Source organism: Hemicordylus capensis, chromosome 3 (genome assembly GCF_027244095.1).
Source record: "Hemicordylus capensis ecotype Gifberg chromosome 3, rHemCap1.1.pri, whole genome shotgun sequence".
Classification (NCBI taxonomy): Eukaryota; Metazoa; Chordata; class Lepidosauria; order Squamata; family Cordylidae; genus Hemicordylus; species Hemicordylus capensis.
In genome coordinates, this window is record NC_069659.1 from 263259066 (window position 1) to 263279470 (window position 20405).

General features: G+C 42.3%; 1 protein-coding gene across 1 annotated transcript in view; it reads right to left on the reverse strand.

Annotated features, from left to right (window-relative positions):
- Positions 1-17814, reverse strand: part of LOC128350586 (deleted in malignant brain tumors 1 protein-like) — a 125683-nt gene extending 107869 nt beyond the window's left edge. The window contains exons 1-6 of the mRNA XM_053308983.1: positions 17741-17814; positions 15500-15814; positions 14699-14728; positions 14476-14529; positions 10515-10679; positions 8004-8321 (exon numbers count right to left, since the gene is read on the reverse strand). Coding sequence (XP_053164958.1) covers positions 8004-8321; positions 10515-10679; positions 14476-14529; positions 14699-14728; positions 15500-15814; positions 17741-17810 — 952 coding nt within the window. The 5' untranslated portion in view covers positions 17811-17814. The remainder of the gene's footprint in view (positions 1-8003; positions 8322-10514; positions 10680-14475; positions 14530-14698; positions 14729-15499; positions 15815-17740) is intronic.
- Positions 17815-20405: the final 2591 nt, after the last annotated feature.

Sequence of the window (20405 nt, forward strand, 5' to 3'; positions counted from 1 at the left end):
AAACTCTCTGTACCCTGTAAAGGTGCTTTTAAAGGTTCCTTGTAACTGGGGGTGCTTTTTGAATTATCTGTGCAACTGGGTAACCACAATTTTTAAAGTGTGCCTCTCCTAATACCAGCTGGAGTGCTCTTTGAAAGTATTCTTGCAAATACTGAGTGTTTCTGTTACCTGTAACTAAAAGCTAAGAAAGCCTCAGACTGAAGCAGTCTGTAGTATTTTGAATAAAGTTTATCTCTCTTTTTCTTCTTTGTATTTTACCTGTCTCTGAGTGGACCTTTAACTCAGGAAAAGAGATTTTACTTTTGTGCAAGCATGCCTCAATGTTAATTGTTCAGCAACCTACCAAGTTTTCCCACCCTGTGGAAGCTGCACGTGGTTTTTCTTTTTCTTTTTTGATACTTTTCCATTGTTAATTGAGAAGGAGAGTTTCTCTGGAATTTCGCCCACTCCAGGTGGTGGGAATAAACTCTGTTAAGAAGTGGGCATGGTGGCAGCAATTACAAAAGGAACAGTTTTAGATTTTGAAGGAACAGCCTTTGTTGAGCAAACATGGAGGGAATGAGGCAGCATTTTTCTTTCCCCTACGTGTCCTTGCTTTGAGACAAAGGCCGGGCTTAAATCTGCTATTCACTACAATATTACAGGCTAAAAACACATCCCATTAAGATCCCTATTATTTATTACACATAATTGGCTTTGGTCCCAAGCAGTGGTTGTGTGAACAGAAGGTAATAAACCCACCATGAGCCTGCTACAGGCTTCTGCAAGATACAAGGTTCACTGCAAAACTTATGCAGTGTGTGTGTTTGTGTGTGCGTGCTGAAGGGTGCTAGTTCTTAAAGTATTAAGTGCCACATCCAGGCCTGCTGAGAATATTTATCTTTTAGTCTTCCATTCAATGTGCAGGGATCATTTCAAAAGGAGACTGGCCCAGTTCCCATGTGGTTTGAATGTTCAGTGTGCTGAATCGACACACCTGACACCAAAGAAACCCCCTGGCTGGATTTGCAGGAATTATGCATATTATCTTGGTCTGCTCTTGCTCATTTACTGAAATCCAATAGTTGAGGACAGTTGCAGTACCATGTGCAGAGGCACGACTAGATGACCAACTATTCTATACCTCCATTAGATGTGGGTGGCACCTTGGGAGTAGAGCTTTCTTCAGTCTTGCCCACTGTAGGGGTAACTTCAGATGATTGGGCATCTCCTTGAGATGTGGCTGGTACTTCGGTTGTTTCTTTCTGACTTGCTGTGGAAGTGGCTTCTTTTGTAGAGGCTGCCAGGGAACATTATTAGAAAATCATTTTGAATTGTATAAAGATAAAACACACATAATAAATAGTTACGTTTTGGCTGTAATGTGCAAGGTAATGTTTTTGATGCAAGTCCAGGATGTAAAAGATACACAATTACATAATTTCCACCTCCTAGAGCAGCAGCCAATGAACATCACACTTCCTGGCTTCCCATAAGATGCAAAGTCATGGTTTAACAAGGCAGGACTAAACCATCATGATTCCATGACAAAGGTTGAGGAGGTCGGGGAGAAGAGATTGCACAGGCTCAGCTTGTGCTCCTGACTGAACAAACCTCAGTTCTGTGAACCAGGTCATTATGTTTCCTTGACTATTAGTAGCACATTGTCTATGTCTGCCTCACACACTGTCTATGAATGTAGGCTTTTCCTGGAGTTTTTGCACGGCTGAGTTTTTCACGTCGGACAATGGTCTTCCCTGCTAACTTGGCAAAGATGCACATTTAACGTGATGATTGGAAAGGAGAACTGGTCTTGTGGAAACAAGCATGACTTGTCCCTTTAGCTGAGCCCCTGGTGGCGCAGTGGTAAAACTGCCACCCTGTAAACAGAAAGGTTACAAGTTTGATCCTGACCAGGGGCTCAAGGTTGACTCAGCCTTCCATCCTTCCGAGGTCGGTAAAATGAGTACCCAGAATGTTGGGGGCAATATGTTAAAATCATTGTAAACCGCTTAGAGAGCTCCGGCTATAGAGCGGTATATTAATGTAAGTGCTATTGCTATTGCTATTGCTAAGCAGGGTCCGCCCTAGTTGCATACGAATTGGAGACTAGAAGTGTGAGCACTGTAAGATATCCCCCTCAGGGAATGGAGCTGCTCTGGGAATAGCAGAACATTTCAAGTTCCCTCCTGGGCGTCTCCAGGTTAGGGCTGAGAGAGATTCCTGTCTGCAACCTTGGAGAAGCCGCTGCCAGTCCGTGAAGACAATACTGAGTTAGATAGACCAATGGTCTGACTCAGTATACAGCTTCCTATGTCCCTATGTTCCTCTTTTATTTAGCAGGGGGAGGGAGAGTAACAGGCCCTATCCACCCCCAGCACAGTGCCTCCAATGACTGTTGCTGGTGTCTATCTTATGCTTCTTTTTAGATTGTGAGCCCTTTGGGGACAGGGATCCATCTTATTTATTTGTTATTTCTCTGTGTAAAATGCTCTGAGCCATTTTTGAAAGAGTGGTATAGAAATAGAATAAATAATGAAATAATGAAATAAATAATATCTAGCTTCCCTATAATTTCAAACATGGGTCTGCTCCAAGTAGCAATCGGGAACAAGTCTGCTTCATCTTCTATGTCACAGTCCTTCAGATATTTGAAGACGGCTACTATCATAACCCCATATAGTCTTCTCTTCTCCATGCTAAACACACCCAGCTCTTCCAAACATTTCTTGGAGGATGATTTCCAGATCTCTCACCATATTTGTTGCCATCCGGTGAACTCTCTGTTCCAGTTCATCAACAGATTTCTTATGAGTTCAGAACAGGTGCGGTGGCTGGCATTCTGACTAGTTCTGTGTCCATGCTCCAGTCCTTGTGCTTCTGAAGTCTGAGCACTCTTGCACAAAAACACAAATACCTTGGAGCGCTCCTGGCACTCTGGAAGCATTCTGCTGGACTGGAAACACATCCCTGAGGGTCAGGGACATGTTTTTGGTCTCAGAGCTCCAAAGGATGCACACATGCAGTGTTAGGATGCCAGCCAGTGTTCCAAATAAGGTCTGACCGGAGTAGAATAGAGTGGAATGGTTACTTCTTGCAACCTGGAAACAATGCCTCCGTTAAAGCAGCCCAAGGCTGCATTCGCAATTTTAGCAGCAGCATCACAATCCAGGGGTGATCCCAGCCATGCAGCTCGTTTGCCCACATGACTGGCATTGCCACAAGCAGCATAGCATTCTGGTTGCCGGGAATAAGCATCTTGGCCTCCTTATAACCCACAATGCACCGTGCCGTGAGCATGGAGAATTAAGGGATTCATTTGAGTCGGGTGCTTTAAGTACCCAACAGTGTCTGCTTGGGCTGCATGCAGCCGGAGCATATACAAAACCACATACCTGAGTAAAAGGTCAGGTTAAATTCCCAGGCTACCTGGAGAGGCAGCGTTGGGATCAGCCTCAATAGGGTTGCCCAAGCCTGGGTAGGGCGGCTCATGTGGCCAGCCTCATTATGTAATACCGATTCCATGGTAAAAAGAAAGTATGTGTGTGAGGGTGGAAGCTTCATTAATGCTGATTCGCCTGTTGTGACCAGAGGTGCACTTAGGTAATTTTGGAGCCTGGACCCTAGGTAATTTTGGAGCCTAATCACAAAGTGCAGGCCAGCGGCGACCATACTACCCAGGACAGACTAATGAGATTTGGGGGGCCCAGGGGGTGTGGAGGACCTGGACTTCGGCCCCGAAGTTGGTTGGTTGTGACACACTTTTCTGTGGAGTGTGGAGGTGTTTGTAATTTTAAAAGACAGAAAAAGAAATCAGGAGACAACACTAGAGATCTCAAACTTGTGATATCCTTCAGTGTCATGCCAATAAGCTTGCTTAAGAAGTTACTGAGCCAGGGAGGTTCACAGTTGCTCTCTGGGCTTCACATTTGGACATCTTACTTCTCTCATTCACAGGCGACGATGCGTGTTTCATTAATAAGTCTGTACTTTATCTGCCTGTGCATACAGGAGACAACAACCTTGCTACCTTTTGCATAATCACTTAATTGGTCATGAAATTGGACCAGTGTCATTAAGGTCATGCACATGACTGTTTCTGGGGTGAGGAGGCTGGATTGGAGGTGGGAGATGGAACCTACCTTCCCCGCAGATGACCGGTCATTGCGTGTGGGATGTGTTGTTCACGTGCCCACATAACCCACGCTGCTCCTGACAGCGCAGATCTCTGGATAATAACCCACTGAATAGATAGCACAACAAGTCTGTCATTCCAAACCGGCAATATAAAGTTAAGTGAGTGCATACGTACCTGTTGTAATTGGTGTTTGTGTAGTTGTTGGAGGGTCTGAGCATGCAACAAGATAATCAAAGGGGGGAAATAAATAAAAGCCAATTAATGTCAGTCCCAAAGAATTCAAAGTTCTTAAATTTCTGATTATAGTACTTCAGCAGGCAGCTTTAAATAATATGTAGTGCAATGTGTATACCCTGACCTATAACTGGTAGATTTGATGTCAGGTTGATATTGAAGGTATTCCCACGATCTGTAGAAAGTGGGCTAAGGAAGCCTAGCCCACTTTCTACTGATCATGAGACCACCGGGCTTGTGGGTGAGCCCAGTGGTTCCAAGGCAGCTAGACAGCCTAATTCCCACTCCCTTTAAATTAGGTTATCAGAACCAGCATTCTGTTAACCTCATTTTTTTGCTTGTAGGCTGCCACGATGCACATCAACACACAAGTAGACCCTTGACTGGGAGGCTGCAGCCAGTCTCCCAGCCTCAGGGGCCCCTCCAGAATGCCCTGCGCACTTGTGCAGGGCATCCTGGAACTTCCAGGGGCCATGTGGCCCCCGATACCCGCAACCCCCACTGGCTCCATGATGCAGCCGGTAGTCCTGTGGGAGGCCGGTCTGGCCACACAGGGCTGCAGGCATGATCGTCTGTGGGGAGGAAGGGCTAAGCCCACTCTCCTTGCAGAGCCTGGTAAGGCTCTTCACATGAACATGTGAAGCACCTCATCAAGTCACTACAGAACCTGCATCTGGATGAGAAAGATTTAGAATTAATTTCCAAACTTCTTGTTACCATTTTACAATAGATACCTGCACTAGCCACTGCAGTCCAGTCCCTTCTTTAACCTCCATTCTAAAATATTTTGCTTCTTTGCTTAGCCTGATGACTTTCCAGAGTCTATCATTGTCTCACAAGATCCAGTTATTCTTTGTGGCGCTTTTCTTTAAACCAAATGTGGAGGACTTTGGCATAAGCAGCATCCATCTCATGGATTTAAACAAACCACATATCTGAAGAAGTGAGCTTTAAAATGCTGTCCAGTACACACAGGCACTGCACAGTGTTTTCACGTGCTTCATTATCTCTTGTGTTTTGATCTTTTTTGGCTCTTAGATAATTGTCACCATTCCATTTTCAGACTGATTCAATCCATTCATAACCATCAAGGCCATGTGCAGAACCAGTATTTAGAACCATTTGAATATACTGATTGACTTTCAGTTTTTGAATAAATCTACAGACATAAGCACAATTGACAGTGTCACACTGATTAAGTTGGACCAGATCGCAAACACTGTAGGACCTGACGAATATAAAAGAACACTGCAGAAAACCAAGTGCTTTGTACAGATATAATAATCATTGTATTTAATTCTCTCTCCCAATTTCTATCACTATGTTGACTAGTAGCCTCTATATGTTTCTCTTCAGTTATAACAAATAGGTGGCTTAATTTCTGAAGTCTCAGAGTAACAATAATTAAATCAAACAACTAGATCCCACTTTTAGATCCATTCAGCTGGCTTCTTAACTGCCAAATTGCACAATCTGGTCGAGTACTCAGATCTAATTTGTACTAATGGTTCTGCACATGGCCAAGAACTCTTTCTCAAGCATGCCTGATGGCATGTTCAAAGCAAAAGAGTAGTTTGAAGGGGTCAGATATTGCATTTCATTGCAAGCATTCACAAAGTCGGTCTAATATTGGTTTGCAAAAAGTTGTGATTTGTGAAGGAGGAGTTCTTCACAATTAAATTTACACAATTAATCTATTCATGACCTTACTCTTTTAAGCACTGTTCTGAACTGAAGGAGGAGTCCTTCAGAACAGTGGTTAAATCTAAGAAAGAGTAAGGTTATGAATAGATTAATTGTGTGAATTGTAGTCCAGGAGCTTTGCATTCTGCCGGTAATTCCTGCCAAACACTCCAGGGCTTCTTGCAAATGGCCAGGGCCTCACATTTGTGCATGCACAGGGGCCATTTTTTGATGGCCATTTTTAATTTAATTCATTTTTTTTTAAATGGTGGCCGTACATGCGCAAATGGTCTCTGCAAGGCCCTGGGCCATGCCAGGCCTCACAGAACCCATTTGTGCATGCTTGGCGGCCTCCAAAATTGCCACCACATCGATCTACAGAGGTCTGAATGGGCCAGAAAAGAGGCTCCGGATGGACCGTAGGGGGAGGAGGAACCCCTGCGGACCCCCCCACCCTGTGATCTTCAGGAAGCCACTCAAAGGGGCTGAAGGTTAAAATAAAAATTTAAAACTCCATGGACTTGCATGGGAGTTCAGTTCTGGTCCAGATGGGACTGGGCAGTGGGGTTCGGTTCGACCCTGAAACGCCAAACCTCCGAACCAAACCGCCGAACATCCTGATCTGTTCCGCATATCCCAAATCATATAGTGATCTTATGTTTTGTCATTCTTCCTTATGACGCTGAATTGCATGGACTAGTCTTCCTGTTCTTCATTATCATGGTTCTTCATTGGGGATCTACCTTCCTGTGCCAATAGATCTTACTCTGGAAAGGCTTTGTCCTTGTGACTCTGGGGAGGTAGAAACCATAGAGCATGTGCTCCTCTCCTGTTCCTTTTATAAAGGCAGCCGTGACAAGCTCATATTTCCCCTGCTTCTCAAATACCCTGGTTGCTCTAGTCAAGTCTACACCAAGATGCTGCTCTCAGATGACAATTGGACTTTCTAGTAAAATGCTGACAGGTTCTGCGGGGCAGTGTGCAAGATCCACCGGGTCCTGATAGCCAGTCAATACACCTTGCAGCAGATTTTTAACTACTGATAATTTACCTGACTGTATAATTTTAATTTGCTCCTCTATGTCACATGTTAGCTTTCATATGTTCTCTTAACTATTTTATATTTTTAGATGCCCTACTTTTAAAGATAATTGTATACTTACCCTTGTTTTATCTTTACTCTATTCATCTCCCTACAGCTTCTAGGATTGTATCTTAATAAGCATAATTTTACCCCTGCTTTATCTTATTTTATTAATCACTCCACAGTTTTTAGAGTTGTATTTCACTAATTATAACCATAATATAATCATAATCATAATTTTATAGGCTAATTATAGTTATGGATTTGCAGCATATTAGGTGGTTTATCTATCTGGTTTATAATAATTTTAATGATTTTTAATTTCATTGTATCTGTACTATATCCTGTGCTGGTCTTTGACCGTAATAAAGATGATTGATTGGTTGGTTGATGGCTTAATCTTTGCTCTCTTAACTCACCATGCCTCCACTTCTTCTCATTCCATATGTTCCCACATATCCAACAGCAGCCATCTTAACATTCCCAGTTGCCATTTTTGCTCACAATGCTACGTGTACGTACATCAAGAATACAAGAAAATGGCTAACATATGGCAACAAATTGGCAAGTTACTACTGCGATTTCCATGCAGTGGCCTTACATCAGAGTGGTGGTTTCACTGCTTTATATAGATATAGTCATAGCCTATCAAATTTGAGGATATGCTAGATGGGAATCTAGCAGGTAATAATGGTCTGGATTAATATTTTTTTTTAAATGGCAGTAAACAGTAGGACACACTGCTGTTAACTCTGCAACTGTTAATTCTGTAGCTCATTCAACTGTCATAAGCAAGTTCTCACATAAGCAAGTTCATATCATGTAACTGAAGTTCTACAATATCACATGGAGTTAAATCCTTGACCCAAATCCAATTAGACAAACCGATAATGTTACCTGAGCAGATAACACTGGCATCTTCCTTATGGCTACAATCATGGATTCCCCATCCAAGGTGAGAGCACTGTTCAAGAGCTGATTCATTCCCTTTGCACTGGACTTCATTCAGAAAGATGCTGCCAGAACCTTGACCAAACTGGGCACCCATTGGAGCTGCAATAACCTCTCCACATCCAAGTTGTCTGCACACAACTTTGCCATCGTCGATGCCCCATGAATCATCGCACACGGTCCCCCAGCTTCCATTGTAATAGATTTCAACACGGCCTTCACAGCTGTTCTGTCCATTTGCCAGTCTCAGTGCTATTTCATGAAATGCAAACATGAAATAATCTCTACTATTACTTTACGTTCCAGGTTCATAGATTCTAACTAAGCCTAAGAACATGTGCATGAAATAATCACATATTCTTCCGGAGTTTCTCCCTGCCACCACTTTCCAGTTTTCCTCTCTTGCTTCCCTTGTGTTGATTTTATACTGTGAACCCCTTAATAGGAATTTGTCTTTTCATGTTATGCACAGAGATGGTGATATACTACAACAATTATTAATAGTCACAACTACTTCCAGAATCCTCTCCTTCTGAGCAGAGAGGATACAGAGAGGTATGGATGTCCATAAGGTTTAAGGCTACCTCTCCTCCTGCAAAAACAGCCCAGATATAAAGGTGCTACATGGCAAGGGGGTTTCACAGTGACAGGGAAGGAACTGAATACATCCTTCTATTTGTTTTATTTACCTAAATGTGTATACACACAGATGTGTATACACACAGATTTAGGCAGTTTGCAAATGGAGAAATACAAGACATAAAACATTTCTCAATAAAAAAAGATACATCAACCTACATATTTGTGGTAATCAGCCCTCCCCTCCCGTAAAGAGTGAACCGGAAGTGAACCCTGTCCTGTCTGTCAGGCAGTGACATCTAGGGATCAGCCACTCAGTACATGGTGACCAGAACTAGAGAGTCTGGTGGCAGGAACTGAAGAGGTTCTTTGTTCTTGGAGGGAGCCAGGAAGGCAATGAGATAAGATGGGGAGCAGGCTTTGTGAGCAACAGCTATGAAGTCTTGCTGCCTCATAGCCAACAGCCAGCCTGGAGAGTTCTCACATGGAAGGATGTCTGCAGATCCTTGAGAGACAGGATTGCAGGAGACTTGAATTATCTCCTGGAGTTTGGGGTGAGTTCAAGGGAAAAGGAAGCCCAGGGCTTTGGCTTTGGGGAAAGGTTTAGCCAGGGAACCATGTGTTCGGTAGCCTTCGTTAGATTTCTTTTGATTTTGTGCTTTTGCAAATCCTAACAATTGGTCTATAGTGTTTTTATCTGTAACATAACTAAGAGGAACTGAACATGGGCCCTTTTATCCAACCACGGGTCTGTAAAACTCTCTGTACCCTGTAAAGGTGCTTTTAAAGGTTCCTTGTAACTGGGGGTGCTTTTTGAATTATCTGTGCAACTGGGTAACCACAATTTTTAAAGTGTGCCTTTCCTAATACCAGCTGGAGTGCTCTTTGAAAGTATTCTTGCAAGTACTGAGTGTTTCTGTTGCCTGTAACTAAAAGCTAAGAAAGCCTCAGACTGTAGCAGTCTGTAGTATTTTGAATAAAGCTTATCTCTCTTTTCATTCTTTGTATGTTACCTGTCTCTGATTGGATTTTTAACAACGAAAAAGTGTTTTTACCCTGGTGCAAACATGCCTCAATGTTAATAGTTCAGCAGCCTACCAAGTTTTCCCACCACGTGGTAGTTTCACATGAGTTTTTTGTGGGGGGTTTTCTCTCCTACTTTTAGATTGGTAAATGAGCAGGAGATTTTTCCTGGAATTTCATCCACACCAGGGGGTGGGAATAAACTCTGTTAAAAAGTGGACGTGGTGGCAGCAATTACCAAAAGAACAGTTTTAATTTTTAGAGGAACAGCCTTTGTTGAGCAAACATGGAGGGAATGAGGCAGCATTTTTCTTTCCTCTACGTGTGCTTGCTTTGAGACAAAGGCTGGGCTTAAATCTGCTTTTCACTACAATATTACAGACTAGAAACACATCCCTTTAAGATCCCTATTATTCATTAAAGGTAACTGACTTTGGTCCCAACTATTGGTTGTGTGAACAGAAGGTAACAAATCCACCATGCGCCTGCTACAGCCTTGTGCAAGATATAAAGTTCACTGCAAAAATTTATGCAGTGTGTTTGTTTGTGTGTGCATGCTATTATTACATACCCAATCCAGGCCTGCTGAGAATATTAATCTTCTAGTCTTCCATTCAATGTGCAGGGATCATTTCAAAAAGGAGATTGGCCCAGTTCCCATGTGGTTTGAATGTTCAGTGTGCTGAATTGACACACCTAACACCAAGCAAACCCCCTAGCTGGATTTTCAGGAATTATGCATGTTATCTTGGTCTGCTCTTTCTCATCTACTGAAATCCAATAGTTGAGGAAAGTTGCAGTACCATGTGCAGAGGCACGACTAGATGACTAACTGTTCTGTACCTCCATTAGATGTGGGTGGCACCTTGGAAGTAGAGCTTTCTTCAGTCTTGCCCAAAGTAGGGGTAACTTCAGATAATTGGGCATCTCCTTGAGATGTGGCTGGTACTTCGGTTGTGAAAATCGTTTCTTTTTGACTTGCTGTGGAAGTGGCTTCTTTTGTAGAGGCTGCCAGGGAACAGGATTAGAAAATCATTTTGAATTGTATAAAGAGAAAAGACACATAATAAATAGTTACGTTTTGGCTGTAATGTACAAGGTAATGTTTTTGATGCAAGGCCTGGATGTAAAATATACACAATTTCATAATTTCCACCTCCTAGAGCAGCAGCCAATGAACATCACACTTCCTGGCTTCCCATAAGATGCAAAGTCATGGTTTAACAAGGCAGGACTAAACCATCATGATTCCATGACAAAGGTTGAGGAGGTCGGGGAGAAGGGAGTGAACAGGCCCAACTCGTGCTCCTGACTGAAGAAACCTCAGTTCTGTGAACCAGGTCATTATGTTTCCTTGACTATTAGTAGCACACTGCCTATGTCTGCCTCACACACTGTGTATGAATGTGGGCTTTTCCTGGAGTTTTTGCACTGCTGAGTTTTTCATGTGGGACAATGGTCTTGTGTTTTTCATTAAAAAAATTATGTCATATTATTGGGTGAGATCCACAGAATCACAAGCAAAAGGAAAATAACTGTTAGCACTGTTTGACAAATGCTCTCGTAAGAACTTGTGCAAGCAAAAGTTGATGCAATGTTACAGGAGGTAAATTCTATAGCAGTTCTCATGCAAATCTCTAGTACAGGGCATGTAAAATGCCTTCTGCATGCAGAAGGACATCTTTGGATCTAGGCCATTGAAGCTTCACGAAGGTCAACATTTGGTATGACCTTCAGGAGTCCCTTGACGCTGTACAGACAAAAGAGACATAGTGCCTGCCTGGAGAGCCTATGATCTACGTCAGATGAACAAGTCGGGGAAAGTCAGTGAGCAAGAAGGAGAGAGTCGGAAAAGCTGGCACAGCACAGCACATGGGACGGGAAGTCTTTTGCTACAGGAGAGTTGGTATTGCAGAAAAGAGAGATCATTTGTTTGGGAAACAGAAAGGGAGTACCTGTTCTATGCATTGAGAGCCATGTGACCAAAGGTATGGACCCAGGAGCACCTTGAATATTTAGTAATTATATTTGCTTATTTCTAAATATTTCACTCTACTCTTCTACTGAAAAGCATGAACATGAGAATAAACAAAGCAGTATTATAATAACATGTATGTGACACTCTTAGGGTGCTAATCTAAAATGCTATAGAAATGCTCTTAATTAAACAATATTAATTCATCAACCATACCAATAATCAGCCCAAATGTGACAATTTACCAGAGGCATGCAAGCAGTATAGTAAATAAACGTTAACTTAAATGAACAACGCAGATTATTATAATCACTGTTCATTCACCAACTGCAGAATGGAACTGTCCTGCTCCCACAGTGGTTCTCCTCACAATCACAGTATAACAAGAACTTAGACTAACAGAATATTCAAGTTGGAAGGAACCTTGTGGGTGCTCTATTCCTGTCCCTGCTCAGTGCATGAAACTGCTACAGCAACCCTGACAGATGACCATTCCGCCTCTGTATGAAACCCTTTCAAGAAGGAGAAACCATCACTGCGTAAGGCAGAATGCTCCATTTTCTCACAGCTCTTAAAATGAGAAAGCTCTTTCTAATATCTAGCCTGAATCTTCTTCTCTATAATTTCAAACCATGGGTCTGCTCCAAGAAGCAATCGAGTACAAGTCTGCTTTATCTTCTATGTCACAGTCCTTCAGATATTTGAAGACGACTACTATCATACCCCCCACGTAGTCTTCTCTTCTCCATGCTAAACACACCCAGCTCTCTCAACCATTCATTGTAGGACAATTTCCAGATCCCTCACCATATTTGTTGCCCTCCTGTGTATTCTCTGTTCCCGTTTATCAATAGATTTCTTAAAAGTTCAGAACAGGTGCGGTGGCTGGATTTCTGACTAGTGCTGTGTGCATGTTCCTGTCCCTGGGCTTCTGAAGTGTGGGCACTCTTGCACAAAAATACAAATACTTTGGAGGTGTCCTGGCACTCTGGAAGCATTTTGCTGGACTATAAACACATCCCTGACGGTCAGGGACATGTTTTTGGTCTCAGAGCTCCAAAGGATGCACACATGCAGTGTTAGGATGCCAAAAAACCCGAAGATCACGAATAAAGAAACAAAAATAAAGAAACAAAAAAGCAAAAAGCAAGAAAAATCGGGGTGGGGGTGGGGGGACACAAGGATGCACACATGCAGTGTTAGGATACCAGCCAGTGTTCCAAATTAGGTCTGACCACAGCAGAATAGAATGGAATGGTTACTTCTTGTCACCTGGAAACAATGCCTCTGTTAAAGCAGCCCAAGGTTGCATTTTAGCAGCAGCAATACAATGTGGTTCATGCTAAACTTGCGACCCACTAAGATATCCAGATTCTTTTCATACGTACTGCTGCCAAGCCAAGTGCCCTCATTCTATATTTGTGTATTAGACTTTATTTTTTTTTAACCCAAATGCAGAACTTAATTTTTTTCTGCTGAACTTCATAATGTTTCCTTTGGACCAATATTAAAGCCTGTCCAGTTCGGTTTGAACATTGATTCTGCTTTCTAAAGTGTTTCCTATCTACCCCAGCTTCATGTTGTCAAGAAATTTGATAAGCATATTCTACTTTCTCCCCCAAGTCATGTATGAACATGTGAATCAGCAGAGGGTGCAGGTCAAAGCCCTGCAGTTCTCCATGCAATACTTCCCTCCAGGCTGACATGGAGTCCTTAATGAGCACTTTTTTGGTACAATTGTTCCAACAGCTGCGACTCCAGTAGCATCATCTGGCCCACATTTTAACATCTTGTCAACAAGAATATAATGGGAGACGTGTCAAATACTTTGCTTAAATCAAGATATACTATGTCCCCAGCATTCCATAATCTATTTTATTTATTTATTTAACATATTTTTATACTGTCCGAAACATACATCTCTGGGCAGTTTACAAGAAGATAAAAACAAAGGTAAAACATTAGTTAAAAACAAAGACAGGAAATTTAAAACACAGTTTAATTTAAAAAACAAACAAACAATATTCTAAAACAACATTAAAACAATCAAAATAATATCAGTTAAAAGCCTGGGTGAACAGATGTGTCTTTAAAGACTTTTTAAAAACTGTTAGATGGGGAGGCTCTTATTTCACTAGGGAGTGCATTCCAAAGCCTCGGGCCTCATTACTATTAAACTAGTAACTCTGTCAAACAACAACAACAACAAAACAGGAAAGTGGAAATGTCCTATACAAGTGACACTTACATCTTCATGGTTATGATCAAGCCATGCTGGTTGATAACAGTGCCCTAGACAATGGTGGTGGCAGCGGGCTGGCCTGGCCCGGCTGCTGGTTGGCCAGAGGAGGCAAGAGGAGGCGTCAGTGGTGGGCCAGCCTGGCCCTGGCCCAGCTTCCAGTTGGCCAGAGGAGGTGGCAGGAGGAGGGGTAGAAGGAAGTGGCAGGAAGGCATTCCAGCTGGCCTGCAAGCCAGAAAGCATGGGGGTGGGGGAGAGGAAGCCAGCTGGCCTGCCAGAAAGTGAGGGGGTGTCCGAGAAGCTGGCGGGGGGGGGGGGGCGGGATACAGCTGGCCGGCCGGCCAGCTAGGAAGCTGGGCATACCAATGTGGTGGTGGTGGTGAAACAGCGGTGGTGGGTGGGCCGGCCAGAGGCGCAGATGCTCTGCACCCAGCCCAGCTAGTTTATATTAAGAGCATATCTGCAAATCAGTGGTAAGGAGTCTCACTGCTCTCTGATGGAATTTGCTGATATTAACCTCTTTTTTTAAAGTTTGCATTTATTTATTTTTTGCTACCCTTTCTACTCATCATTTTTTAAAAAATGCATACCTTCATTAGATGTGAGAAATGAGACTGGACTAGAGGTTTCTGTATTGGCTGAGCCTGTCAAAAGAGATAGAATAAGTAAGCAAATTTTTAAAGAAGTGTTCAGGAATGAACGGTATAATAGTAACCATTCCCTTAACTGAAATCTCATTGATTGTGAATCTAGAAGGAACCTACACTCTAATACATTTTTTTAAAAATGCAATAATTAAACAAACAGACTTACCTGTTGTTGGAGAAGTAGGAAATCCAGCATCTGTTAATATTAAGGCAGAAAATATTATTTTTGCTGTTTTTTTGATTGTATCTCTATACAACTTATGAATGTTATCATATATCATGTTTATGGGAATCTTTTCTGTTTAGTACACTGCCCTGAGATCATCTGCAGTCTTCTATCCCTCTGAGATACTTGATCTCCTAGAATTAAGTTGGATTTGTGAGTAGTTTTATAACGGATAAGATTAAAAGAATTCTATAACAAATAATCAGGACACAGAAAGGTAGCCTCACTTTTCTGAATGTATCTGTCTCCCTTTGTGGATGGCTAACAAGTTGTCTGTCAATAAACATTAATATTAGATTAACCTACCTGCAATATCCTAATTCCAAGCGTACTAAGTCTGCTGTGAACCATTTCATCACTTTTGTGTAGGAATATTTGCCTTCTTGGGGCATCTACATGCTCATAATTGGAAAAGTTGAATATTTGATCCAGTTGTTTGTCCTTGCTGTGCATTAGAAAACTATGCTATTTGATCCTCAGTTATTCAAATCTTCCAGTTATCCAGATGCATTTGTTATGCATGCCAGCATAACCCTATCTAATTTACATTCCTGTTTGTTCAGTTGTTGCCTAATATCTAAGCTAGCCCTCCAAGGATGCTTATATAAATGAAGTTTTACTTGTATTCAATAGCTGCTTTGTTTGCAGACATTCTGCTTGCAAAATCATGCCTTGGTCTATCTGAAGTTCATTTGCAACTGCAACAGCTCTACAACATTTGAAAGTGGACAAAGATGTTACCTGAGCAGACGACACTGACATCTTCATTGTGTCCACAGTTACTCACAAACCAGCCAGCATGCCTACAGTCCCAGAGGAAGGATTCACTTCCTGTGCAGTTCACATCATCTAGGATTATATCTCCTGAGCCTTGGCCAAAATAAGCCCATCCATACACAGTTGTTGGCTCGCCACATCCAAGTTGTCTGCACACTACACGTGCATTGTTCATATCAAAGTGGTCATCACAAACTGTCCCCCAAATTCCTTGATAGAAAACTTCTACTCTCCCGACACATCTGTTCCATGCGTTTGCTAGACGTAACTCTTGTGCACCTTTCCAAAACATAAATGAAATGTTAGTAAGTAAAATAAAACATAATATTCATACTTTTCTCTATGTTAAGAAAACTTAATGCCATAATACATTCAGCAAGATTTAAGGCTATTTTGGAACAGTGCAGGAGGTGAAGGATGCATACAATCTATATAATGCTTTAACTATGAAGACTGATTTTATCCACAGAAATTTCTGTACAAATTCCTACAAGAGCCATCATAGGAACCCTCATTAACCTTGTGAGATTGTCAGAGCACAGAACATATTCAGAGAGAGAAAAATATCTCACACATAGTCTGTTTTGCTTATGCATATTCATATGGCCTGCAGCTTCTTCTCTATTCTACATCACATCCCTCAATGTTGCTTTTCACTTTAAAAGGAAACCTGTCAGGGCTTTAACACACATTTGTATGTAATGTACATAGTTTACTCCTGAGAACCACACCAGTGAACCACAGAGGCTCAAAATTATTATTATTAAAAATACTGCTTTTCAACTAAAAAGTTCCCAAAGCGATTTACAAAGAAAGATGTATAAGAAAATGGTTCTCAGTCCTCAAAGGGCTCAAAATCAAATCAAAACAAAACAAAACACAAAACACAATAGAGACTCTAGCAACAGCCCCTGAAAAGATTGTCCACTGAATGAAATATGAGAGAACCATCACTTTATAAAGTGCCTCTTTGCACTTTATAGCACTCCTTTTAATAGGCAAGATATATAATTTCCTGGAGTAAAAAATGTGTACATACTGGGTTTTAAAATTTATTTTGATATATATCCTTTTACTTTGAGCACCTTTGAACCTATATCAACCCCAACCCCACCAATGCTTCTCAAGTACATCCTCAAGAGATAAATAAACATAGTTTTATTGTTCTTAATTGTCAAATAATTTTCAGCACATTGACTTTTAGGCTAAGCTGCTACCATTTCCAGGCTAAATTTCATTTTTAATATAATCATACAAGCACCCCACCTCCCCAAAATCTAGACAATATAGACATGGTACCTGATTCATGAAGTAAAGTAGAATCTACTAAAAGCATCCAAAAGAAGAGTATCTGGGCACCCATTTTTCATGTGGATTTCTGCTAATTTAAAGAGGTGGGAGTTTCAGAATTTATATGAGTTCTAATCTGGACTGGAAGGCAGGTGCCATGCAATTTGATCTTTCTTCTTGAACTCCCAAATCTATGTTCAGGAAGTCCAAAATATTTTCATTTCACAACCCATATCCTTGGAAAGAGACAGTGATGATTATTGCTCTGTAGCCAGTGGGAGGGACATTTTCAAACACTCAAAAAGTACCTTTGTAATCACACATAATGCCACCTGATGCAATTGCTCCAGGAAATGCTAGTTTTCAGAGGTAATGGTATCATCTAATCTGCTTTCCAAATGCCAAAGTATTATGCTGGGAACAGAGGAAATACTCTTGAAGGAATACTGTCAGAGTGTTTAAAAGTTAAAGTCCATGCAGAGCTCTCTCCAGAAACTCCCTCCACTTTCACCATGAAACGCTAGTTCCTATTTACTTTGAAATATATATTAAAATATATAAAAACTTTCCTTTTAAAATCATAATTTTTGTCAGAAAGGCTGCATTGGTGTAAAAGCTGCAATAAGGGGAAAAGGCTGAAAAATTGCAGAAGCCCCACAGAAACACCACATCACCATAAGCGCCACAGCTAAACCAATTAAATACATCCAAGCGGGGTGGGGGGGACCCACGAGACTGTTGCTTCAGGGCCCTCTCTGCACATGCAGCCTCTCATTGGTCGGAGGGCCCTGCTGTGCTGCTGCCATGCCTCCTTCTCAGTGGGGAAGGCCAGGCCAGCTCATTTGCTGCTGCTGCCCCCCTTCCTCTTCCCCCAGCTTGCTCCTTTTCTACTCCTCCTCCCCTTCCATGGCCTACCGCGGGTCACTTTAAAATGGACTCTTCTGCCCTCCTTGTTTCCCTTCCACCCTTCCTCTTCTTCCTCCATGGCCTGTGGCACCACTTTAAAACAGACTGCTGAGCCCGGCCTCGCTGAAGCATCCTCGTTGTGGCCCATTATCGGCCTCTGCAGTCACTGCCTCTTTTACCACTGTGCCACCAGCCCCTGGTGGTGCAGTGGTAAAACTGCCGCCCTGTAACCAGAAGGTTACAAGTTCGATCCTGACCAGGGGCTCAAGGTTGACTCAGCCTTCCATCCTTCCAAGGTCAGTAAAATGAGTACCCAGAATTTTGGGGGGCAATATGCTAAATCATTGTAAACCGCTTAGAGAGCTTCCAGCTATAGAGCGGTATATAAATGTAAGTGCTATTGCTATTGCTATTCCTCAGCAGCCTCCTTCACCTCAATTCGCACATAAATGCCGCATCAGCGTAAACTCCACAGGTGGTGAAAAACCTTTTAAAATGTACCTGCCATGGTGTTTCTACCAGAAATTACGATAATACTATTTAAATAGCAATGAAACTAAATTTCTATGGAAAGATCTTGGTGGGTTTTATTGTCCTTTGCCAAAGGAAGACTTCAAAGGAACTAGAAGCAGCTTTGAAAGAAAGATGCTGAACATATTGACTGACATCCAGACCAGCACTGTGCTGGTACCAGTGTTATCTCTAATTTTATTCATCTGTGTGTGGAATGAGTTTTGTTCTGCTTGGCAGTGTGCGTGCACATGCATTCAGAGTGGGGCCTTCCTGATTCAACCTAAATGGGATCTGAACGTAACTGTGAGACATCAAAAAACATGTGAGCACGCGAGCACACACACACTTTAGAGGGAACAAATTTTACTCATTTTAATCATTTGTTTTAGTAACTATTTTATGTTATTGTTTTTATTGTGCCATGTATTTTAATCTGTGACTTTTAAATATTTTAAATTTCGTACACCATCTAGAGATGTACATATCAGGCGGTATAAAAATATGATAAATAAAATAAAAATAAACACTGGCTGGTAAAAAGGTGACTGACATCTGGAGTAATACTGTGCCATTTATTTACAAAATCCCATTCTGTCTGAAGCCTCCTATGCATCCCGAAAATATGTCTGATGGCTTTACAATATTCAAGGACATATTATCAGAGACTCAGTGGACAGAGGGAAGAGGAGACTGCCAAAAATGGTGTGGCATTAGTCTGGATGTCAGCCACCAGTGCAGTACTAGTCAGCCACTAAAAAATAAAAAGAGTCCTCCCAGAGTAGATGAATGATCCATCTAGTGCAGCATCCTATTTCTAACATAGGCTAGAAAGATGATTCCAGGCAGCCAACAAGTAGAGTATGAGGGCAATTGCACTTGCCTGAAGTTACCTGCCCTGCAATAACTGGAACTCAGAGATACAGACTGCACACAAAAATTCCATTTAACTATCATGGCTATTTATTTATTTAATCAAAAGCTGTGTGTGTGTGTGTGTGTGTGTGTGTGCATGCACGATGTGCATAATCCAAGTTACAACAATTAAAACACTTTCACAGAATAGAAACAATTAAAAACAATACACAAAATAAAACAATTCAAACAATTTCAGATTGCAAAAGAATGAAACAGTTTAAAATTAGTTTTAATTAAAAGCCTGGGGAAAATAAGTGTTTCTTAAGGGTCTTTTAAAGCAAGCAGAGATGGAGAAGCTCTTATTTTGACTGGGAATGCATTCCAAAGCCCTGGAGCAGCCAAAGGGAAGGTCCGTCTCCGAGTTGCCACTAGACGAACTGGTAGCAACTGTAACCTGTAAACTGTAACTGGACCTCCCCAGATGATCTCAATATGAGCCACTGATATATTTTAAATGCACTTTTAATATGCATTCAGAATATTCAGAAACTTCAGCTGGTTCAGAATGCTGCTGCAAGGATGCTCATGGGTGCAAGTCGCTTCACGAGTATCACACCTATCCTGCAGCAGCTTCATTGGTTACTGGTCTGCTTCCGCTAGATTCAAGGTGCTGGTCTTGACCTGTAAAGCTCTACATGGCTTGGGGCTGGAGTATCACCCATATGAACCTGCCAGGGCCCTCCACTTATCATCTCAGGCTCTGCTTATGACCCTGCCACTGACAGAGATCCGGTTGGCAGGGATGTGCACGGAACCACGGAGGCGTGGTCCGGCACTGGGGGGAGTGTCACTTTAAGGGCGGGAGGGTAGTACTTACCCCTCCCGCCGCTCTTCCCCCTCCAGCGCTCGTCTTTAAACAAATGTTTTTGGGGCAGCAGGGTTCCTCCCTGCCACCCCTGTCCCCATCGTTGGCTGCAAAGCTCTAAAGTAAGTAGAAGCTGGTGCTACGCATGCGCCTGGTGCAGCGCGCGCACACTCATTGTCGCCGCTGGCACGTGTGACACGCATGACACGCGTGACACTCCCCCCGCTGCCGGACCACTGGACCGGCCAAATTCCAGACCGGTCTGGAGGCCTTTTCCTTGGCTCCGGACTGGTCCAGGCACACCACTACTGGTTGGCGGGGACTAGTGAAAGAGCCTTTTCGGTTGTGGCTCCTCACCACTGGAACACCCTTCCTGAAGAGCTTCGCCATGCTTCCTCCCTCAGTGTTTTTAAAAAACAACTAAAACATCTTTTTAAAGAG